The 16,654-nt window shown below is 38.3% G+C and overlaps 1 protein-coding gene across 1 annotated transcript in view; it reads left to right on the forward strand.

Moving 5' to 3' along the window:
* Nucleotides 1-16,654, forward strand: part of MAGI2 (membrane associated guanylate kinase, WW and PDZ domain containing 2) — a 1,481,671-nt gene that overhangs the window by 813,449 nt on the left and 651,568 nt on the right. The window contains exon 3 of the mRNA XM_052638336.1: nt 8,263-8,382. Within this exon, the coding sequence (XP_052494296.1) occupies nt 8,263-8,382 (120 nt within the window). The remainder of the gene's footprint in view (nt 1-8,262; nt 8,383-16,654) is intronic.

Genomic DNA, 16,654 nt, shown 5'->3' on the forward strand with positions numbered 1-16,654 from the left:
TTATAAAATATTACATAACAGAAAAAATGTTTTATGTGTTTTTTCTCTGTCTCTTCTTGTCAGAATGTAAGTTTCTTTTCTATTCTGTCATTTTCTATTCCTCAACGATATATAACAGGTATCCTGAATAGTGTTTGGCACAGAAGTGCTCAGTCAATAATTTGTGGCAAGAATTCATGGGGAAAAGCAACTTTCCTTGATGTCATCTCTGTTCTTTCAGACAAGAGTACTTAATGTACAATTTTTTCTGAGTGCCTGGAATCTTCCAGACATTAAGTACTTTATCCTCATGCGAAGAGTTGATTCATTGGAAAAGACTCTGATGCTGGGAGGAATTGGGGGCAGGAGGAGAAGGGATGACAGAGGATAAGATGGCTGGATGGCATCACTGACTTGATGCACGTGAGTCTGAGTGAACTCCGGGAGTTGGTGATGGACAGGGAGGCCTGGCGTGCTGCGATTCATGGGGTCACAAAGAGTCGGACACGACTGAGCGACTGAACTGATGGATTATTTCATTTGTTCTTCAAATTAACTACTTAAAATGCTACTGGTATTACTCCTACTATATTATTCCTAGAGTTTATAGAGATAAAAAACCTTCCTCAGGATATTACTGATGGCACATGGTAGCACGTCAACAAGCTCAGGCAGTTTGACTCCATGGCTCACATTCCCATCTACTATAGCATATGCTTTAAAGTTAGTTTCTATCTTGTCTAAGCCAAAGAGTAATTCTAATGGTGGAAAATTTGGGCTAAAATGAAAGGAGATTGACACCTGGTAGGCCAGAAATGAAGATATTTCTGATGCGGAAAATTCCTGTATTATGTCCTCTCACATGTTCCGTCAAGGCAAATCCCTCTAAAGAGACTCTGTAACCTGGCATACCATGAGAGCTGCCTTTATTGTCTGAGCTTTTTCTGACTGTTTTTAAATTGTAGCATTTTCCTCTCTTTTTTCAGTCAAATTTCTTGACTACAGATTGGGTAGATAAACTCTTTGAAGAGGCTGTGATCAACTTCGTCCTCTACTATGGCTAATCAGGTAGTTCAGTGATAAACTGAAAGGGAGAGACAAGCACACTAGTGGCATGGGCATTGTTTGGTCCGGGAGGGAAGTCTTTGAAGCAGAGATACTACAGGTTAGAAGGATGACATTGTAGAGTTATAGGGCATGGAATTTGCCAACTATTTGGAGATATAATAAGAGAGCGAAAGAGACCTGAAATGTGACACCTAGGGAAAGTTTCGGGGCATGCATGACTGGAAAAATGGTGGTGACATTAACAAGAGGAGCAAGGTGGAAATATGCATTCATTATGCTATTTTCCTGAAATACTGAGTCAAATTTGCCTCTCGTGAGGGTTCTATAAAGACATTTTCATACATGCAAAGTCCCAAAAAATGTAGCTCCCATACAACTTTTGATGAAATATTTCTGACTTTGTGCTCTGCCAACATGAGGGAATGAACTACAAAAAGAAATATGAGATCTGGGGAAAAGGGAATAAAACAGAGGGAAGAGGCGAAGTGAATCCCCAGGATGGTGGCAAATGGTGCTCCCAGGATGATTGCTGTGTAGTAGGTGAGCATAGTCCACATTGAAACAGGTCAGATGTCTCTAGGAGAAATGTCTTCAATTGGTTAAACTTGACAAAATATTAAATATTCTTGTATATTCTGAGAGATTTGTTTATTCAAGGAAAAGATAATTGAAATATTGATCAATATGTGGAAATGTAGAAATTGAAATATTCAATCTAGAGTGAAAATATATAAGGGGAAGGAAAATTAATCAGTGCAGCACATAGTTCTGCTGGAAATAGATTTACATAGTATTATTATAGTAAATGTTAAATAGTAATCTAATGCAAGTTTGTTCTACTGGAAGAATGGGAGGAAGAAAAAAGAAGAAAGTGATATGAAGAAATATGGGCAAAAAGAGCTAAAAACTTCATTTGCTTTACCAAGAAATCAGTAGTTTCCTATGACTCATATGGTAAAGTATGTCTGCAATGTGGGAGACCTGTATTCGATCCCTCAGTCAGGAAGATCCCCTGGAGAAGGTAGTGGCAACCTACTCCAATATTCTTTCCTGGGGAATCCCTTGGACAGGATAGCCTGGTGGGCTATAGTCCATGGGGTCGCAAAGAGTTGGACACCACTGAGCAACTGACACTTTCACAACAGTGACTAAAATAAAAACAAGAACCATCATAAGTTAATTATTCAAAGATATTGAGGTAAAACAGAAATCAGCTAAAAGAGTTAAAAGTGTCTGGATAAAATGGAAAAGTGTGTTGGAGAGGGGTGATAAAAGTCTTCATTAAAAAATAAAAGCTTGTACACTTGTAGAATAACAAACCTTGTAGAAGTATAGAGTCTTTAAAATATATGTGTAGCTTTGATAAAACATAAAAACTAGACTTTGAGAGAAAACAGAAGAGATTAGTCTTGATAAGATGGATGGATGATTAGAATTAAGGATGAAAATAATGCAGATGAAGGAGGTAGAAATTAGGAAACTTTCAGAAATTTTAATTCAGAATATCTCTTTCATCACCAGAAAGAGAATGAGCTAATGTCTTCTGCTGAAAGTTGAAGCCTTTGGGTATTTGAAAATGGTGAGGTGGTGTCAGAGAGGGAAGGAGATACTTATTAAAAGGATTTCCATGCATCAGTAGAATCAAGCTAACATTAGAAGGGGGAGGGAAGAGGGATGAGCTGGGAATTTGGTGTTGGTAGATGCAAACTATTACATTTAGAACAAATAAACAACAAAGTCCTTATGTATACCACAGGGAACTATATCCAATCTCCTGAGATTAAAATATAATGAAAAAGAATATTTTCAAGGAAGCATGTATATATGAGTAAAACTGAGTCAACTTTGCTGTAAAGCAGAGATTGGCACAACTTCATTAATCAACTATACTTCAAATTATAAAAATGAATGAACAAAAACTTGTCAAAAAAAAAAAAAACTAACATTAAAAAGCCTCAATCTGTAGAGAACATTGTCAATGAAAGCTCATGGTTTTCTACAGCAGCTGTTCAGTTCCGTTCAGTTCACTCACTCATTCATGTCCAACTCTTTGCGACCCCATGAATCGCATCACGCCAGGCCTCCCTGTCCATCACCAACTCCCAGAGTTCACTCAGACTCACGGCCATTGAGTCAGTGATGCCATCCAGCCATCTCATCCTCTGCGGTCCCCTTCTTCTCCTGCCCCCAATCCCTCCAGCATCGGAGTCTTTTCCAATGAATCAACTCTTCACATAAGGTGGCCAAAGTACTGGAGTTTCAGCTTTAGCATCATTCCTCCCAAAGAAATCCCAGGGCTGATCTCCTTCAGAATGGACTGGTTGGATCTCCTTGCAATCCAAGGGACTCTCAAGAGGCTTCTCCAACATCACAGTTCAAAAGCATCAATTCTTCGGCGCTCAGCTTTCTTCACAGTCCAACTCACACATCCATATATGACCACTGGAAAAACCATAGCCTTGACTAGACGGACCTTTGTTGGCAAAGTAATGTCTCTGCTTTTGAATATGCTATCTAGGTTGGTCATAACTTTTCTTCCAAGGAGTAAGCGTCTTTTAATTTCATGGCTGCAGTCACCATCTGCAGTGATTGTGGAGCCCCCCAAAATAAAGTCTGACACTGTTTCCACTGTTTCCCCATCTATTTCCCATGAAGTAATGGGACCGGATGCCTTGATCTTTGTTTTCTGAATGTTGAGCTTTAAGCCAACCTTTTCAGTCTCCACTTTCACTTTCATCAAGAGGCTTTTTAGCTCCTCTTCACTTTCCGCCATAAGGGTGGTACCATCTGCATATCTGAGGTTATTGATATTTCTTCCAGTGATCTTGATTCCAGCTTGTGCTTCTTCCAGCCCAGGATTTCTCATGATGTACTCTACATATAAGTTAAATAAGCAGGGTGACAATATACAGCCTTGACGTACTCCTTTTCCGATTTGGAACCAGTCTATTGTTCCATGTCCAGTTCTAACTGTTGCTTCCTAACCTGCATATAGGTTTCTCAAGAGGCAGGTCAGGTGGTCTGGTATTCCCATCTCTCTCAGAATGTTCCACAGTCTATTGTGATCCACACAATCAAAGGCTTTGGCATAGTCAATAAAGCAGAAATAGATGTTTTTCTGGAACTCTCTTGCTTTTTTGATGATCCAACAGATGTTGGCAGTTTGATCCTTGGTTCCTCTGCCTTTTCTAAAACCAGCTTGAACATCAGGAAGTTCACGGTTCACATATTGCTGAAGCCTGGCTTGGAGAATTTTGAGCATTACTAGTGTGTGAGATGTGTGTAATTGTGTGGTAGTTTGAGCATTCTTTGGCATTGCCTTTCTTTGGGATTGGAATGAAGACTGACCTTTTCCAGTCCTGTGGCCACTGCTGAGTTTTCCAAATTTGCTGGCATACTGATTGCAACACTTTCACAGCATCATCTTTTAGAATTTGAAATAGCTCTACTGGAATTCCGTCACCTCTAGTTTTGTTCGTAGTGATGCTTTCTAAGGCCCACTTGCCTTCACATCCCAGGATGTCTGGCTCTAGGTGAATGATCACACCATCGTGATTATCTGAGTCATGAAGATCTTGTTTGTGCAGTTCTTCTGTGTATTCTTGCCACCTCTTCTTAATATCTTCTGCTTCTGTTAGGTCCCTACCATTTCTGTCCTTTATTGAGCCTATGTTTGCATGAAATGTTCCCTTGGTATCTCTAATTTTCTTGAAGAGGTCTCTAGTCTTTTCCATTCTGTTGTTTTCCTCTATTTCTTTGCATTGATAGCTGAGGAAGGCTTTCTTATCTCTTCTTGCTATTCTTTGGAACTCTGCATTCAGATTCTTATATCTTTCCTTTTCTCCTTTGCTTTTTGCTTCTCTTCTTTTCACAGCTATTTGTAAGGCTTCCCCAGACAGCCATTTTGTTTTTTTTTTCATTTCTTTTCCATGGGGATGGTCTTGATCCCTGTCTGCTGTACAATGACACAAACCTCCGTCCATAGTTCATCAGGCACTCTTTCTTTCAGATCTAGTCCCTTAAATCTATTTCTCACTTCCACTGTATGATCATAAGGGATTTGATTTAGGTCATACCTGAATGGTCTAGTTGTTTTCCCTACTTTCTTCAATATAAGTCTGAATTTGGCAATAAGGAGTTCATGATTCTAGCCACAGTCAGCTCCTGGTGGTGTTTTTGTTGACTGTATAGAGCTTCTCCATCTTTGGCTGCAAAGAATATAATCAATCTGATTTCGGTGTTGACCATCAGGTGATGTCCATGTGTAGAGTCTTCTCTTGTGTTGTTGGAAGTGGGTGTTTGCTATGACCAGTGCATTCTCTTGGCAAAACTCTGTTAGTCTTTGCTCTGCTTCATTCCATATTCCAAGCCAAATTTGCCTGCTACTCCAGTCTGTTTCTTAACTTCCTCCTTTTGTAGTCTATGAATTAAATAGCTGATAGAGAACTCGGAGGTGTATTAAGCTATGGGAAATGTTGAAGATGAACTAAAGGAAAGAAGACATTTCAGATCCCCAGTCCTTTAGGAGATAGAAAAGCAAGTGAAGTCAAATATGAGAAACACCAGGAAAAGTAAGAAAGATCAGGAGACTAGAGGCTGTAATTAGAAAGAAGAACAGAACGAGAGAAAAGAGTAGGAGATTGATGACAAAGATGAGAATTGCAGCATTTAAGACTGTACTGTAGAACTTCATCAAGAAGAGTGAAATGGGCAGGCCCCCAGCCCTAACAGGCAGCCAGCATCAGGCAGGTCAGCAGCAACAGGTGACAATGATGCTGTCACAGGCAGAATCCCTGAGGCAAGAATTCTGTCACATTGGCCTGAGCTGCATGGTGTAGATGGAAAACCAACCAGTAAACCAAAGTACTAATGGTCTTTCCAAGCAGAGCACAGCCCCAGACATGTTCACTAGAATTCAGTGAGGCAACTCATGCTAGTCAAATCAGCAGCCCTCGAAACTGCCCTCAAGCTTGTGGGCAATGCTTACATGGTGCTAGCAGCACATTACTGCACTGCAAGCATTTAATTAGTCAAATTGTGTAGCTTCTGAAACATGCAGATAAATTAGGAAAGAAAATTGAAATTTTGTTATGTGATTTTTCTTAATGATTAGAGTGTGTTCTAAATAAATAGAAAAACAAATAGATTGCCAAAAACCGTGTTAATGGGCTTTTAATTCACAAGGGTTAAGCACATAAAAAGTCAGTATATTGAAAGTTAAGGTTCTCATAGAAACATTGATTTGACAACATTATGCATACTAGGTGTGGGAGGTTTGTATTTTATAACATAAAAGCAGTAGCGAATATTATGAAATATTAAAAAATGCACAGTTAAAATAACAAATTCAGGGGGAAGTCATTAAACATGATTATGAGGAAAAATTGTTTTGCAACCTTCAAAGAAGGTTGTAAAATTTAATTTTAGAACATAATGCCTTCAAACTTTAAAAAACATTGCCAGTGGAAATTAATAATTTTTTACCCAAAATGAATTTTCCAACACATTGTATATTTTGACATTAGTTTATGCCTCTCATTTGTCATCCAGATTTGACCCTAATATACTAAAAGAAGAACTGATTGGCCATTGGATGGCCTAGTTGATAAAGATTTTGGAGAGTGAAAATAAATTTAAGGATTTGAAATATTAATATTTTTTCTAGTATATAGAGAATGTGGATGATAGCTTACATGTCAGTAAGCCTGCAAGTGTACTAGTACTTTGTTTACATGCTTGTTGCAGGAAGGAGGACCCCTTCTAGGGCCCAAAACTGGGCTCTTGTCTAACACTCAGAAATGAATTGTCCGAGGAGACACATGTGCTGACAAAGCAAGAGATTTTATTGGGAAAGGGCACCGGGTGGAGAGCAGTAGCGTAAGGGAACACAGGAGAACTGCTCTGCCGTGTGGCTCGCAGTCTCGGGTTTTATGGTGATGGGATTAGTTTCCGGGTAGTCTTTGGGCAGTCACTCTAATTCAGAGTCTTTCCTGGTGGCGCATGCATTGCTTAGCCAAGATGGATGCTAGTGAGAGGGATTCTGGGAAGTGGATGGACACTCAGTGTCTCCTTTAGACCTTTCCCGAACTCTTCCTGTTGGTGGTGGCTTATTGGTTCTGTATTCCTTATCAGGATCTCCTGTCATAAAACAACTCATGCAGATGGTTACTGTGGTGCCTGGCCAGGGTGGGCAGTTTCAATCAGTGTGCTTCCCCTAACATATTTGCCTTCTGTGTATGTGTGCATACTATTTGCATGTATGCCTTATGGAAATTCCAATCAGACTATGCAAAATGTCTTATGTAGGTAGCATTGAAAAAGGAAGAAAGATGCTTAAAGCTTTCTCAGGAAAGGAAGTGTTCCAGGAAACAAATCCACAGCCTTGATATGTCTCACTTTTGGTTCTCACCTCACAAGCTGGACAGAGATCTCGGAACCTGACTTCTCCAACGGAGGTATACTGAGCAATAGGATTGAGTTCCTGTGGCTGTTTACTCTATAGACAATATACAGAAAACAAGAGTGGTGGACCCTTGCAATGACCCCTGGGAGGGTATCACCTCCCGATTTAATTACAATTAAAGTCAAGAATGAAGGAAGAAAAATGACTATGTTACTAATATAATACTTATTTAATTATAGTCATTTCTCAATTCTAATTAGTATTTAGTTATTCTAAGTAATAATAAAGATTTTCTGATCCTTGAAATCAGCCATTATTTGTTACAAATAATTTTTAACAAATGACAGCACCCTCCCCCCACAAAGGAGCAGATGATGAAAATATAAAAGTTAATTGACATTTTAATTTCTATTTTCCATTATATTTTATGTCATAGCAAAGCAGTCTACAGAACAATAGAGGTCCTTTTATGGAAGTGAGATATGTAAATTCCTGAGCTAGCAGACTCATGGCCCAATATTCCAACCACCTCTTCAAAGAGGGCACAATGGTCTGCATTTTTCACTGAAAAATCTATGCAGCCACATTCCATGACGATGAGCCCTTTATAAACTTGAAGAAAAATGCTTTGTATGTTTCCTTTAATCTTAACCCCCTGCTATTTTCTGTTTCCAAACAAACAGAAGGACAAATGCAAACTGCCAACTCACAGGATGTACAAACAAGTGTTATTGAATATTCAAGAGTATGGTGGTATTTCTAAAATTCAGCAACAAATCACTTAGAGTCTTTCTTTTGTTTTCCTTATTCAGGCACCACAAGGCCACATAAGGAGGGTGAGGTCCCTGGAGTGGACTATATTTTCATCACTGTTGAAGATTTTATGGAATTGGAGAAAAGTGGTGCTCTCCTAGAAAGTGGGACTTATGAAGGTAAGCACAGCTGTACTGCTGAATTTATTTCTTGTTGCATCACATTTTTCTCTTTTGACTGAAATGCATTAGAACACCACATTACTAAATTGCTATTGTTTTGGTTTGAGAGCTTTCATGAGGTCACTTTAGAAGAATATTTTATAAAGAAAATTTAAAATATATCTGGGTAAATTCTTCTCTTGAGATGCCAATAGAAATATATGTATATATTCCCACTGTAACCTTGTGTTACGGATATCCTGAGGGTAAATTGTGATCTTCAGCTAAAGTATCTTCATCTTTAGGTAGCATCTAAAGGACCACAGTGGAGAAGGCAATGGCAGCCCACTCAAGTACTCTTGCCTGGAAAATCCCATGGACAGAGGAGCCTGGTAGGCTGCAGTCCATGGGGTCGCTAAAAGTAGGACACAACTGAGCGACTTCACTTTCACTTTTCACTTTCATGCTTTGGAGAAGGAAATGGCAACCCACTCCAGTGTTCTTTTTCTCTCTCTCTCTCTCTTTTTTTAATTTTTAATTTTTATTATTTATTATTATTTTTTTTTATTTTACAATATTGTATTGGTGTTGCCATACATCAACATGAATCCGCCACAGGTGTACACGTGCTCCCAATCCAGTGTTCTTGCTTGGAGAATCCCAGGGATGGGGGAGCCTGGCGGGCTGCCGTCTATGGGGTTGCACAGAGTCAGACACAACTGAAGTGACTTAGCAGTAAAGGACCACAGGGCTTGAGTTCCACAGTCCTGTAACTACTTCTGTGCAGTTTTCTCCAGTTACTTCATTTCACTTGCCTTCACTGGCCTCTCGTAGAAAATGATGGTGTAGGAAAAAATATGAACTGTGGATGAACTCCAAAGCTCTACCGCAAGTTTCCCTGCATGCCGGTGTCAAACATGAATGAATGAATCTAAAACCTTGAATGTGGGAAGGACCTTTTAGTAGAAAAAGCACTATAACGTAAGCCAGAATCTGCTTCAGTTCCCAACCTGGCTTTACTCCTTACCCACTGTGAACACTGAGTAACCCAGGTCGTGTCTGTGAACCTCAGTAGTCTTACCTGTAAAAGGATAATGACAGCATTGAAAAATACAAATAAATAACAACATAATTCCTTGTGTATGTTTTAGTAACATCTACAGGCATGTAATAGTTTATGTCTAATGAAATTACAGATCTGTGTCTGAACAGTGAGATTTTACTGGAGCTAGAAAGCAGTAGAAAATAATACTTTTATTCTTATACCACAGTATTGTATATGTAAACTTTGCTTATATGTACTAAGAGGTCCAAAGATTAGTCTTACTGAACGATAATTAATAGTGTGTGATACTAAAAACAAAACTCATATGCATTGCTGCTTAACCCATCAAATATCAGAGGTCTACAGTGAGCAACTAGGTTTGTAACCGTTTGTTCACCTTTTTCCTCCTTCATTTACTTGTAAATGTCCAGTGGACTATAGTTATTTAAGAACTCAGTATTTTTAAGTTGTCAGAAGTATTATATTCTTGTTTTGCCTCACACTTCTATGGCAATTTAGGCTGAGACATGTGCCTAAGTTACAGCTCAGACATTAAGCTACTTATTGCCATGTTCATAGGAAATAAGCAGAAATACCTAGGAAAAGAAAATAACGTTATGTTTGAATATTGTTTCTTTTTCTTGTCAAAAATGAATGATAGTGAAGATTGATTGAAAATATTGTATAATTTATTTTTATTGAAGTATAGTTGATTTAGAATATTATATTAGTTTCAGGTATACAGCATAATTCAATATTCTTATAGATTATACTCCATTGAGAGTTATTACAAGGTGATGGGTACAATTCCCTATGCTATACAATATATTCTTGTTGCTTATCTATTTTATACATAGCAGTTAAATAAAAAGCTATGCTGATCATATAAGATGCCTTAAAGTATATATGAAAAATGCCTGTATAAATCATAGAAAATAATGATATCGAATGAGTCAGAGTAAATTAACAATGAATTTTGTAGTATATTTTCCTGTGGACTTTGCAACATTACTCATTAGTTTCTATGTCTGCCAATAATAACAGCTTGTATTTAGTTACCATATTTATGTAGCAAAGAACCTATGCCTTAACAACCAAGATCATTCCAAGAGTAGTATGGTTAACAAATATGGCTTATTCTTTTGTTTTGTTAAGGATTGTATTAGTTATACAGAAGGTAAAAAATTAAATCAAATGTTCATATTAAACTTCTTGTATTTTCATGATTAACTAGATACCATGGAGTTTAATATCAATATTTTAGAATTAAAGCATAGCTTAAATTTTAGATTTCAGCTAAATTTTGAGGGAAATATCCTGAAACCATACAAACATAGCTAAGTTTTGTTATGATTTAGGGTGCTTGTCCTGAATCTTCTTCAGACATTTTATTAGCACTGAGAGTAAAGTTGGCTAAATTGTTGCCAAATTGTTAATCACCTCCATGTTCATAGAGCTGATTTTTGAATAATGAGGCTGATTTACACACATGACTTCAGAGAATCATGGCTATTATTTATAAAAACACATTGTGTACTTGGATAAATAAGAATCTCTTTTCTTAGGTTGTATAACCATCTGGGTGGACATGAATGGAGCATTCTCAAATCTCAAAATCTTCAGATTTTCCTATAGTTACAGCTGAGAAGTCAATAGAATTGGCATTCTAATAAAAATCACTCCTATTCCTTCAGGATTAATCACAAGCTCCAAACTCAGAGCTACCAGAGTTATTTGTGTTATTAATGTGTTACCCATCATGGAAGCCTAGGGAATGCCTTTTCTGCTGTTGGTTCTTTCAGAATCTACTGCGTAGCAATCATGTTCTACTCAACTAGATAAAGACAGACCTCAGAGCTTTTATATTTATCAAACTTTCTTGTATCACTTTTTTGTAAGTTTTATTTAATAAAATGCCAGTTTCCCTGTTATATGTTCTCCCTTCTGTACTATTTGGGCCATTGTTCTTCTTCTTTCTTGCTAGACCATTCTCATGCCTTCTCATGCCTACTCTTCACAGCTCTCAGCCAGACAAGAAAATTCACTTCTGACATCTGTGAATCCACTAAAGAACTTAGAAAGAAATTGAGTTCCTCTCAGCTCAGACCTGTTAACTATATGGGATTCTTAAGACTGATATATGTGTATACTTTTGTCTTGTTGTCAGTAATTCTAATTTGACAAATTCTAGAATCTGTACTTTGATTAAAAACTAGATTTTAGTTCTGCTTCTTAGATATTGGCTCAAAGTTCTTGCTCCAGAGGAATAATTCTATTATAATCAAAGGCTGCAAGAAAAGCTTTAATATGCTTGTACCATCATCTGCAGTTAGGCCACATAGCACGAGACAGCATTTTAGCAGTTTCTTTTAGTTTTTTTCTGCATCACCAGGCCCCCATCTAGTATGAGCAACTTCTTTCAGTTTGTTATACAACAGCTGCCAAATGGCCTTGCTTGTCAATGGCCCAGAGGACTTGACTCTAATGGAACATCAGGTGTTGGTAAAGACTCTTCCATGACTTGGATGATCTCATCTTCATCTTTTCATATTCAGTCAGGTTGAAAATTAAATTAATATGACAAGGCCTGGTTTCAGCCTGACATAACCTCAAGTAACAGGAGATAACACCATGAACCTATATGCTTCATGTGAAACATAGATCACAGAGTTCTGTGGATGAATGCAGGCAGTTCTAAAGGTTATGTACTTTACAAAAGGAAGCAAAAGCCCTCAAGGGCTGTCCAAAGTGCTGAATTACCCAGGTATCACAATCCATGAATCCTGCCTGACTAACTTCCAGTGTTTGGAATGCTGCATTCGTGGTTTCACTGGCCACTCACACTGCCTCAGCCTGCATTCTAAATGTCATCATTAACTAAGCCCATGTCACTTGAGCTGCACCTAGACAATAATTTTATTTAATTTATCGAGTGAGATTATCCATGGTCATGTTCCAGAGCAGCAGTTCTGTTATAACGTTGAATATTGTATTTTGCTGTTCTGCTTTTAAAATGAAGCAAAGCTATTTTTCTATCTATTGAAGAAACCACTGGTCTTAAAGGTTTTCTTAAAATGGACATAAGCTTAATTCCTTCCATTTTTAAGAGGACCAAATCAAACTCAGAAAGTTATTAGGGCATCTGACAGAATATAGTGAAAATACGACACTCACCTTCACCTTCACGCTGTGGTTTCTCCTAATCATGGTATATGGACTTGCTGTTGTTCAGTTGCTCAGTTGTGTCTGGCTGTTTGTGACACCATGGACTGTCACGTGCCGGCTTCCCTGTCCTTCGTTATCTCCCAGAGTCTGCCCAAACTCATGTCCATTGAGTCAGTGATGTCATCCAACCATCTCATCCTCTGTTGTCCCCCTCTTCTCCTACCCTCAATCTTTCCCAGCATCAGGGACTTTTCCTACAAGGAGGCTCTTCATATGAGGTGATCAAAGTATTGAAGCTTCAGCTTCAGCATCAGTCCTTTCAATGAATATTCAGGGTTCATTTCCTTCAGGATTAACTGGTTTGATCTTCTTATTGTCCAAGGGACTCTCAAGAGTTTTCTCCAGCACCGCAGTTCAAAAGCATCAATTCTGCAGCATTCAGCCTTCTTTGTGGTATAATCCGCATATCCGTTCATGACTACTGGAAAAAACCATAGCTTTGATTATACAGACATTTGTCAGAAAATTGATGCCTGTGCTTTTCAATATGCTGTCTAGGTTTGTCATAGCTTTTCTTCTAAGGAGCAAGCATCTTCTAATTTCATTACCCCAGCCTCATCCACAGTGATTTCAGAGCCCAGGAAAATAAAGTCTGTCACTGTCTCCATTGTCTCTCCATCTACTTGCCACAAAGAGATGGGACCAGATGCCATGACTTTAGTTTTTTGAATGTTAAGTTTTAAGCCAGCTTTTTCACTCTCTTTCACCATTATCAATAGGCTCTTTAGTTCCTTTTCTGTTTCTGCCACTAGGTTGGTGTCATCTGGATATCTGAGGTTATTGATATTTCTCCTCAGTTCAGTTCAGTCACTCAGTCGTGTCCAACTCTTTGTGACCCCATGAATCGCAGCACGCCAGGCCTCCCTGTCCATCACCAACTCCCGGAGTTCACTCAAACTCACGTCCATCGAGTCAGTGATGCCATCCAGCCATCTTATCCTCTGTCGTCCCCTTCTTTTCCTGCCCTCAATCCCTGTCAGCATCAGGGTCTTTCCCAATGAGTCAACTCTTCACATGAGGTGGCCAAAGTACTGGAGTTTCAGCTTTAGCATCATTCCTTCCAAAGAACACCCAGGACGGATCTCCCTTAGAATGGACTGGTTGGATCTTCTTGCAGTCCAAGGGACTCTCAAGAGTCTTCTCCAACACCACAGTTCAAACGCATCAATTCTTCAGCACTCAGCTTTCTTCACAGTCCAGCTCTCACATCCATACATGACCAATGGAAAAACCATTTCCCCTGGCAATGTTGATTCCAGCTTGTGCTTCATCCAGCCCAGCATTTTACATGATATACTCTGCATAGAAGTTAAATAAGCATAGTGACAATATACAGCCTTGCTCTACTCCTTTCCCAGTTTAGAGCCAGTCTGTTGTTCAATGTCCAATTCTAACTTTTGCTTTTTGATCTGTATACAGGTTTTTCAGGAGGCAGGTAAGGTGGTCTGGTATTTCCATCTCTTTAAGAATTTTCCACAGTTTGTTGTGATCCACACAGTCAAAAACTTTAGAGTAATCAATGCAGCAGAAATAGATGTTTTTCTGGAATTCTCTTGCTTTCTCTGTGATCCAGCAGATGTTGGCAATATGACCTCTGGTTCCCCTTCATTTAAACAGCACACCTAGTTTCTTAAACATTTTTACTACAAGGATTCTGAAAATCAAGTTTTTTCTAGCATTTGTACATAAATGAGTGCTATTCTTCCTATGATATATCACATATCACTCTATAAAATTTTAAGTATTAAGGATGAATAATTTTCTAGAAAAATAAGCCAGTCACTCCTATGATGAGTGAGATACAATAAATTTTACATAAAATCATTCAATTTCACTAATTAAAGTCCACATCTGCTTCTTTTAGCATTAGCTGCTGCTGCTGCTAAGTCACTTCAGTCATGTCCAACTCTGTGAAAACCCATAGACGGCAGCCCATCAGGCTCCCCTGTCCCTGGGATTGATTCTCCAGGCAAGAACACTGGAGTGGGTTGCCATTTCCTTCTCCAATGCATGAAAGTGAAAAGTGAAAGTGAAGTCACTCAGTCGTGTCTAACTCTTTGCGACCCCATGGACTGCAGCCCACCAGGCTCCTCTGTCCATGAGATTTTCCAGGCAAGAGTACTGGAGTGGGGTGCCATTGCCTTCTCTGTCAGCATTAGCTAGGTACATGTATTATTGAAATTTGATCCTCTGTTTCCAGTCAAGATAGCATTGGTGTCTGAGGGATATTCAATCCAATGAAAAATCATTATTGGTAATATAAACAATCTTCAGAAATGCCATTCTTCTATAAATCCAACCTTCTATCCACTGAAATGTAAATATTTCCTGAAGAGCGGATCAGTGCTAAGATTGTTGTCATTCCAGTATACCAAAGAGAGAGAAAATTCATTTTTTTCTCTTTCCTTTATATTCTGTTACAAGAGAAAATTTTTACTATGTAAATAATAGCCCCCAAAGCAACAGTAGATTCTTGGAGCTTGCAGTTAAAAGGGTCCAGCTGTTATTACATATTGTAACATTTTTTTTTCTTTTGAACATATTGTAACTTTTTTTTTCTTTTTTTTTTCTCTTGACAATTTTCCTATTGTGGAAGATTCTAAGCCATGCATTTTTGTGTTCACTTTAGGAACATTAAACATTTGCACATAAGGTTCACTACATGTTTATTTGACCAGTAAAGGAAAAACACATTTAGTGAAGTTTTACACCCCTTTGAGATCTTATAATGCCATAGGTTTTTTGTAAGTGATTCAATTTGTGTTCAAAGCTGTTTACAGAGAGTATTTGATTTTTGCATGCTGCTTTGCTCCTGTGTAAGTTACCAAGAGTGGAAGTGTTATTGTGCATTAAAATGTGATAAACTTCTCTTTTGGCTTGAGACTTTTATAAGCCCAGTCTTTTCAAAAATATATAATGCGAATGCCTATTTCTAAGTATTCTTTTTTTCCCAAGAGGGAGTACATGGGACAAACCAATAAATTAATTAACTAATTTAATATTATTATATAAATTATAACTTAAAAATGAAGTCATGGAAAATAAAATGACCTGTTTATTACTAATATTGCCTAAACTACAATATTAACCAGTTTCCATGTTGGTTCTATATGTTTTTGTTCAATGTAGATGAAAGGATCAGGACCAACCTTTTTTGGAGTACATTATTAAAATAAAGCCAGTAATAATGGACATAAGACTTGCTTCTTTGACTCTCCTACACCCACAATGATATTATCCAAAACTGTGATATTTGGGGTTTACTTAGAGTCCCTCAAGCTGCTTCCCTGGTAGCTAAGAGGTTAAAGCATCTGCCTGCAATGCAGGAGACCCGGGTTCGATCCCTGGGTTGGGAAGATTCCCCTGGAGAAGGAAATGGCAACCCACTCCAGTATTCTTGCCTGGAGAATCCCGTGAACGGAGGAGCCTGGTGGGCTACAGTCCACGGGGTCGCAAAGAGTCGGACACGACTGAGCGACTTCACTTCGCTTCACTTCCTCAAGCTTACGTGTTTAGTTACAATGATTTTCTAACTCCTGTACACATCTCTTATAAATTTTTATCTGAAACAAATTGAGATTTCATATGAAATAAATATCATGACATTCATATAGTGGGAAGAAAAAAATGCCTGACTCTAAATTTTTTACTTGTGTTTCTCTCCACTACTTAAACAAGCAGGACCTATTTGCTTTTGCCGATTGGGTAAATAGTTTCAAGACCCCTTTGAGTTGTTTTTCTGAGTGGGCACAAAATGGATAACAATATTGATAATAACTATTTTGTAATGTTTATGCGTATATTGATACATATTGAAAGATATTTCCTGTATCTTACAATTCTATGACTATCAAAAACAGTGCTAAGTGAAAATGTTAGTTGCTCAGACATGTCCGACTCTTTGCAACCCTATGGACTCTAGCCTGCCACGCTCTACTATCCATGGGATTCTCTAGGCAAGAATACTGGGATGGGTTGCCATTTCCTTCTCCAGGGGATCTTCCTGACCCAGGGATAGAA

Source organism: Budorcas taxicolor, chromosome 4, assembly GCF_023091745.1.
Source record: "Budorcas taxicolor isolate Tak-1 chromosome 4, Takin1.1, whole genome shotgun sequence".
In the NCBI taxonomy this organism is placed as follows: domain Eukaryota; kingdom Metazoa; phylum Chordata; class Mammalia; order Artiodactyla; family Bovidae; genus Budorcas; species Budorcas taxicolor.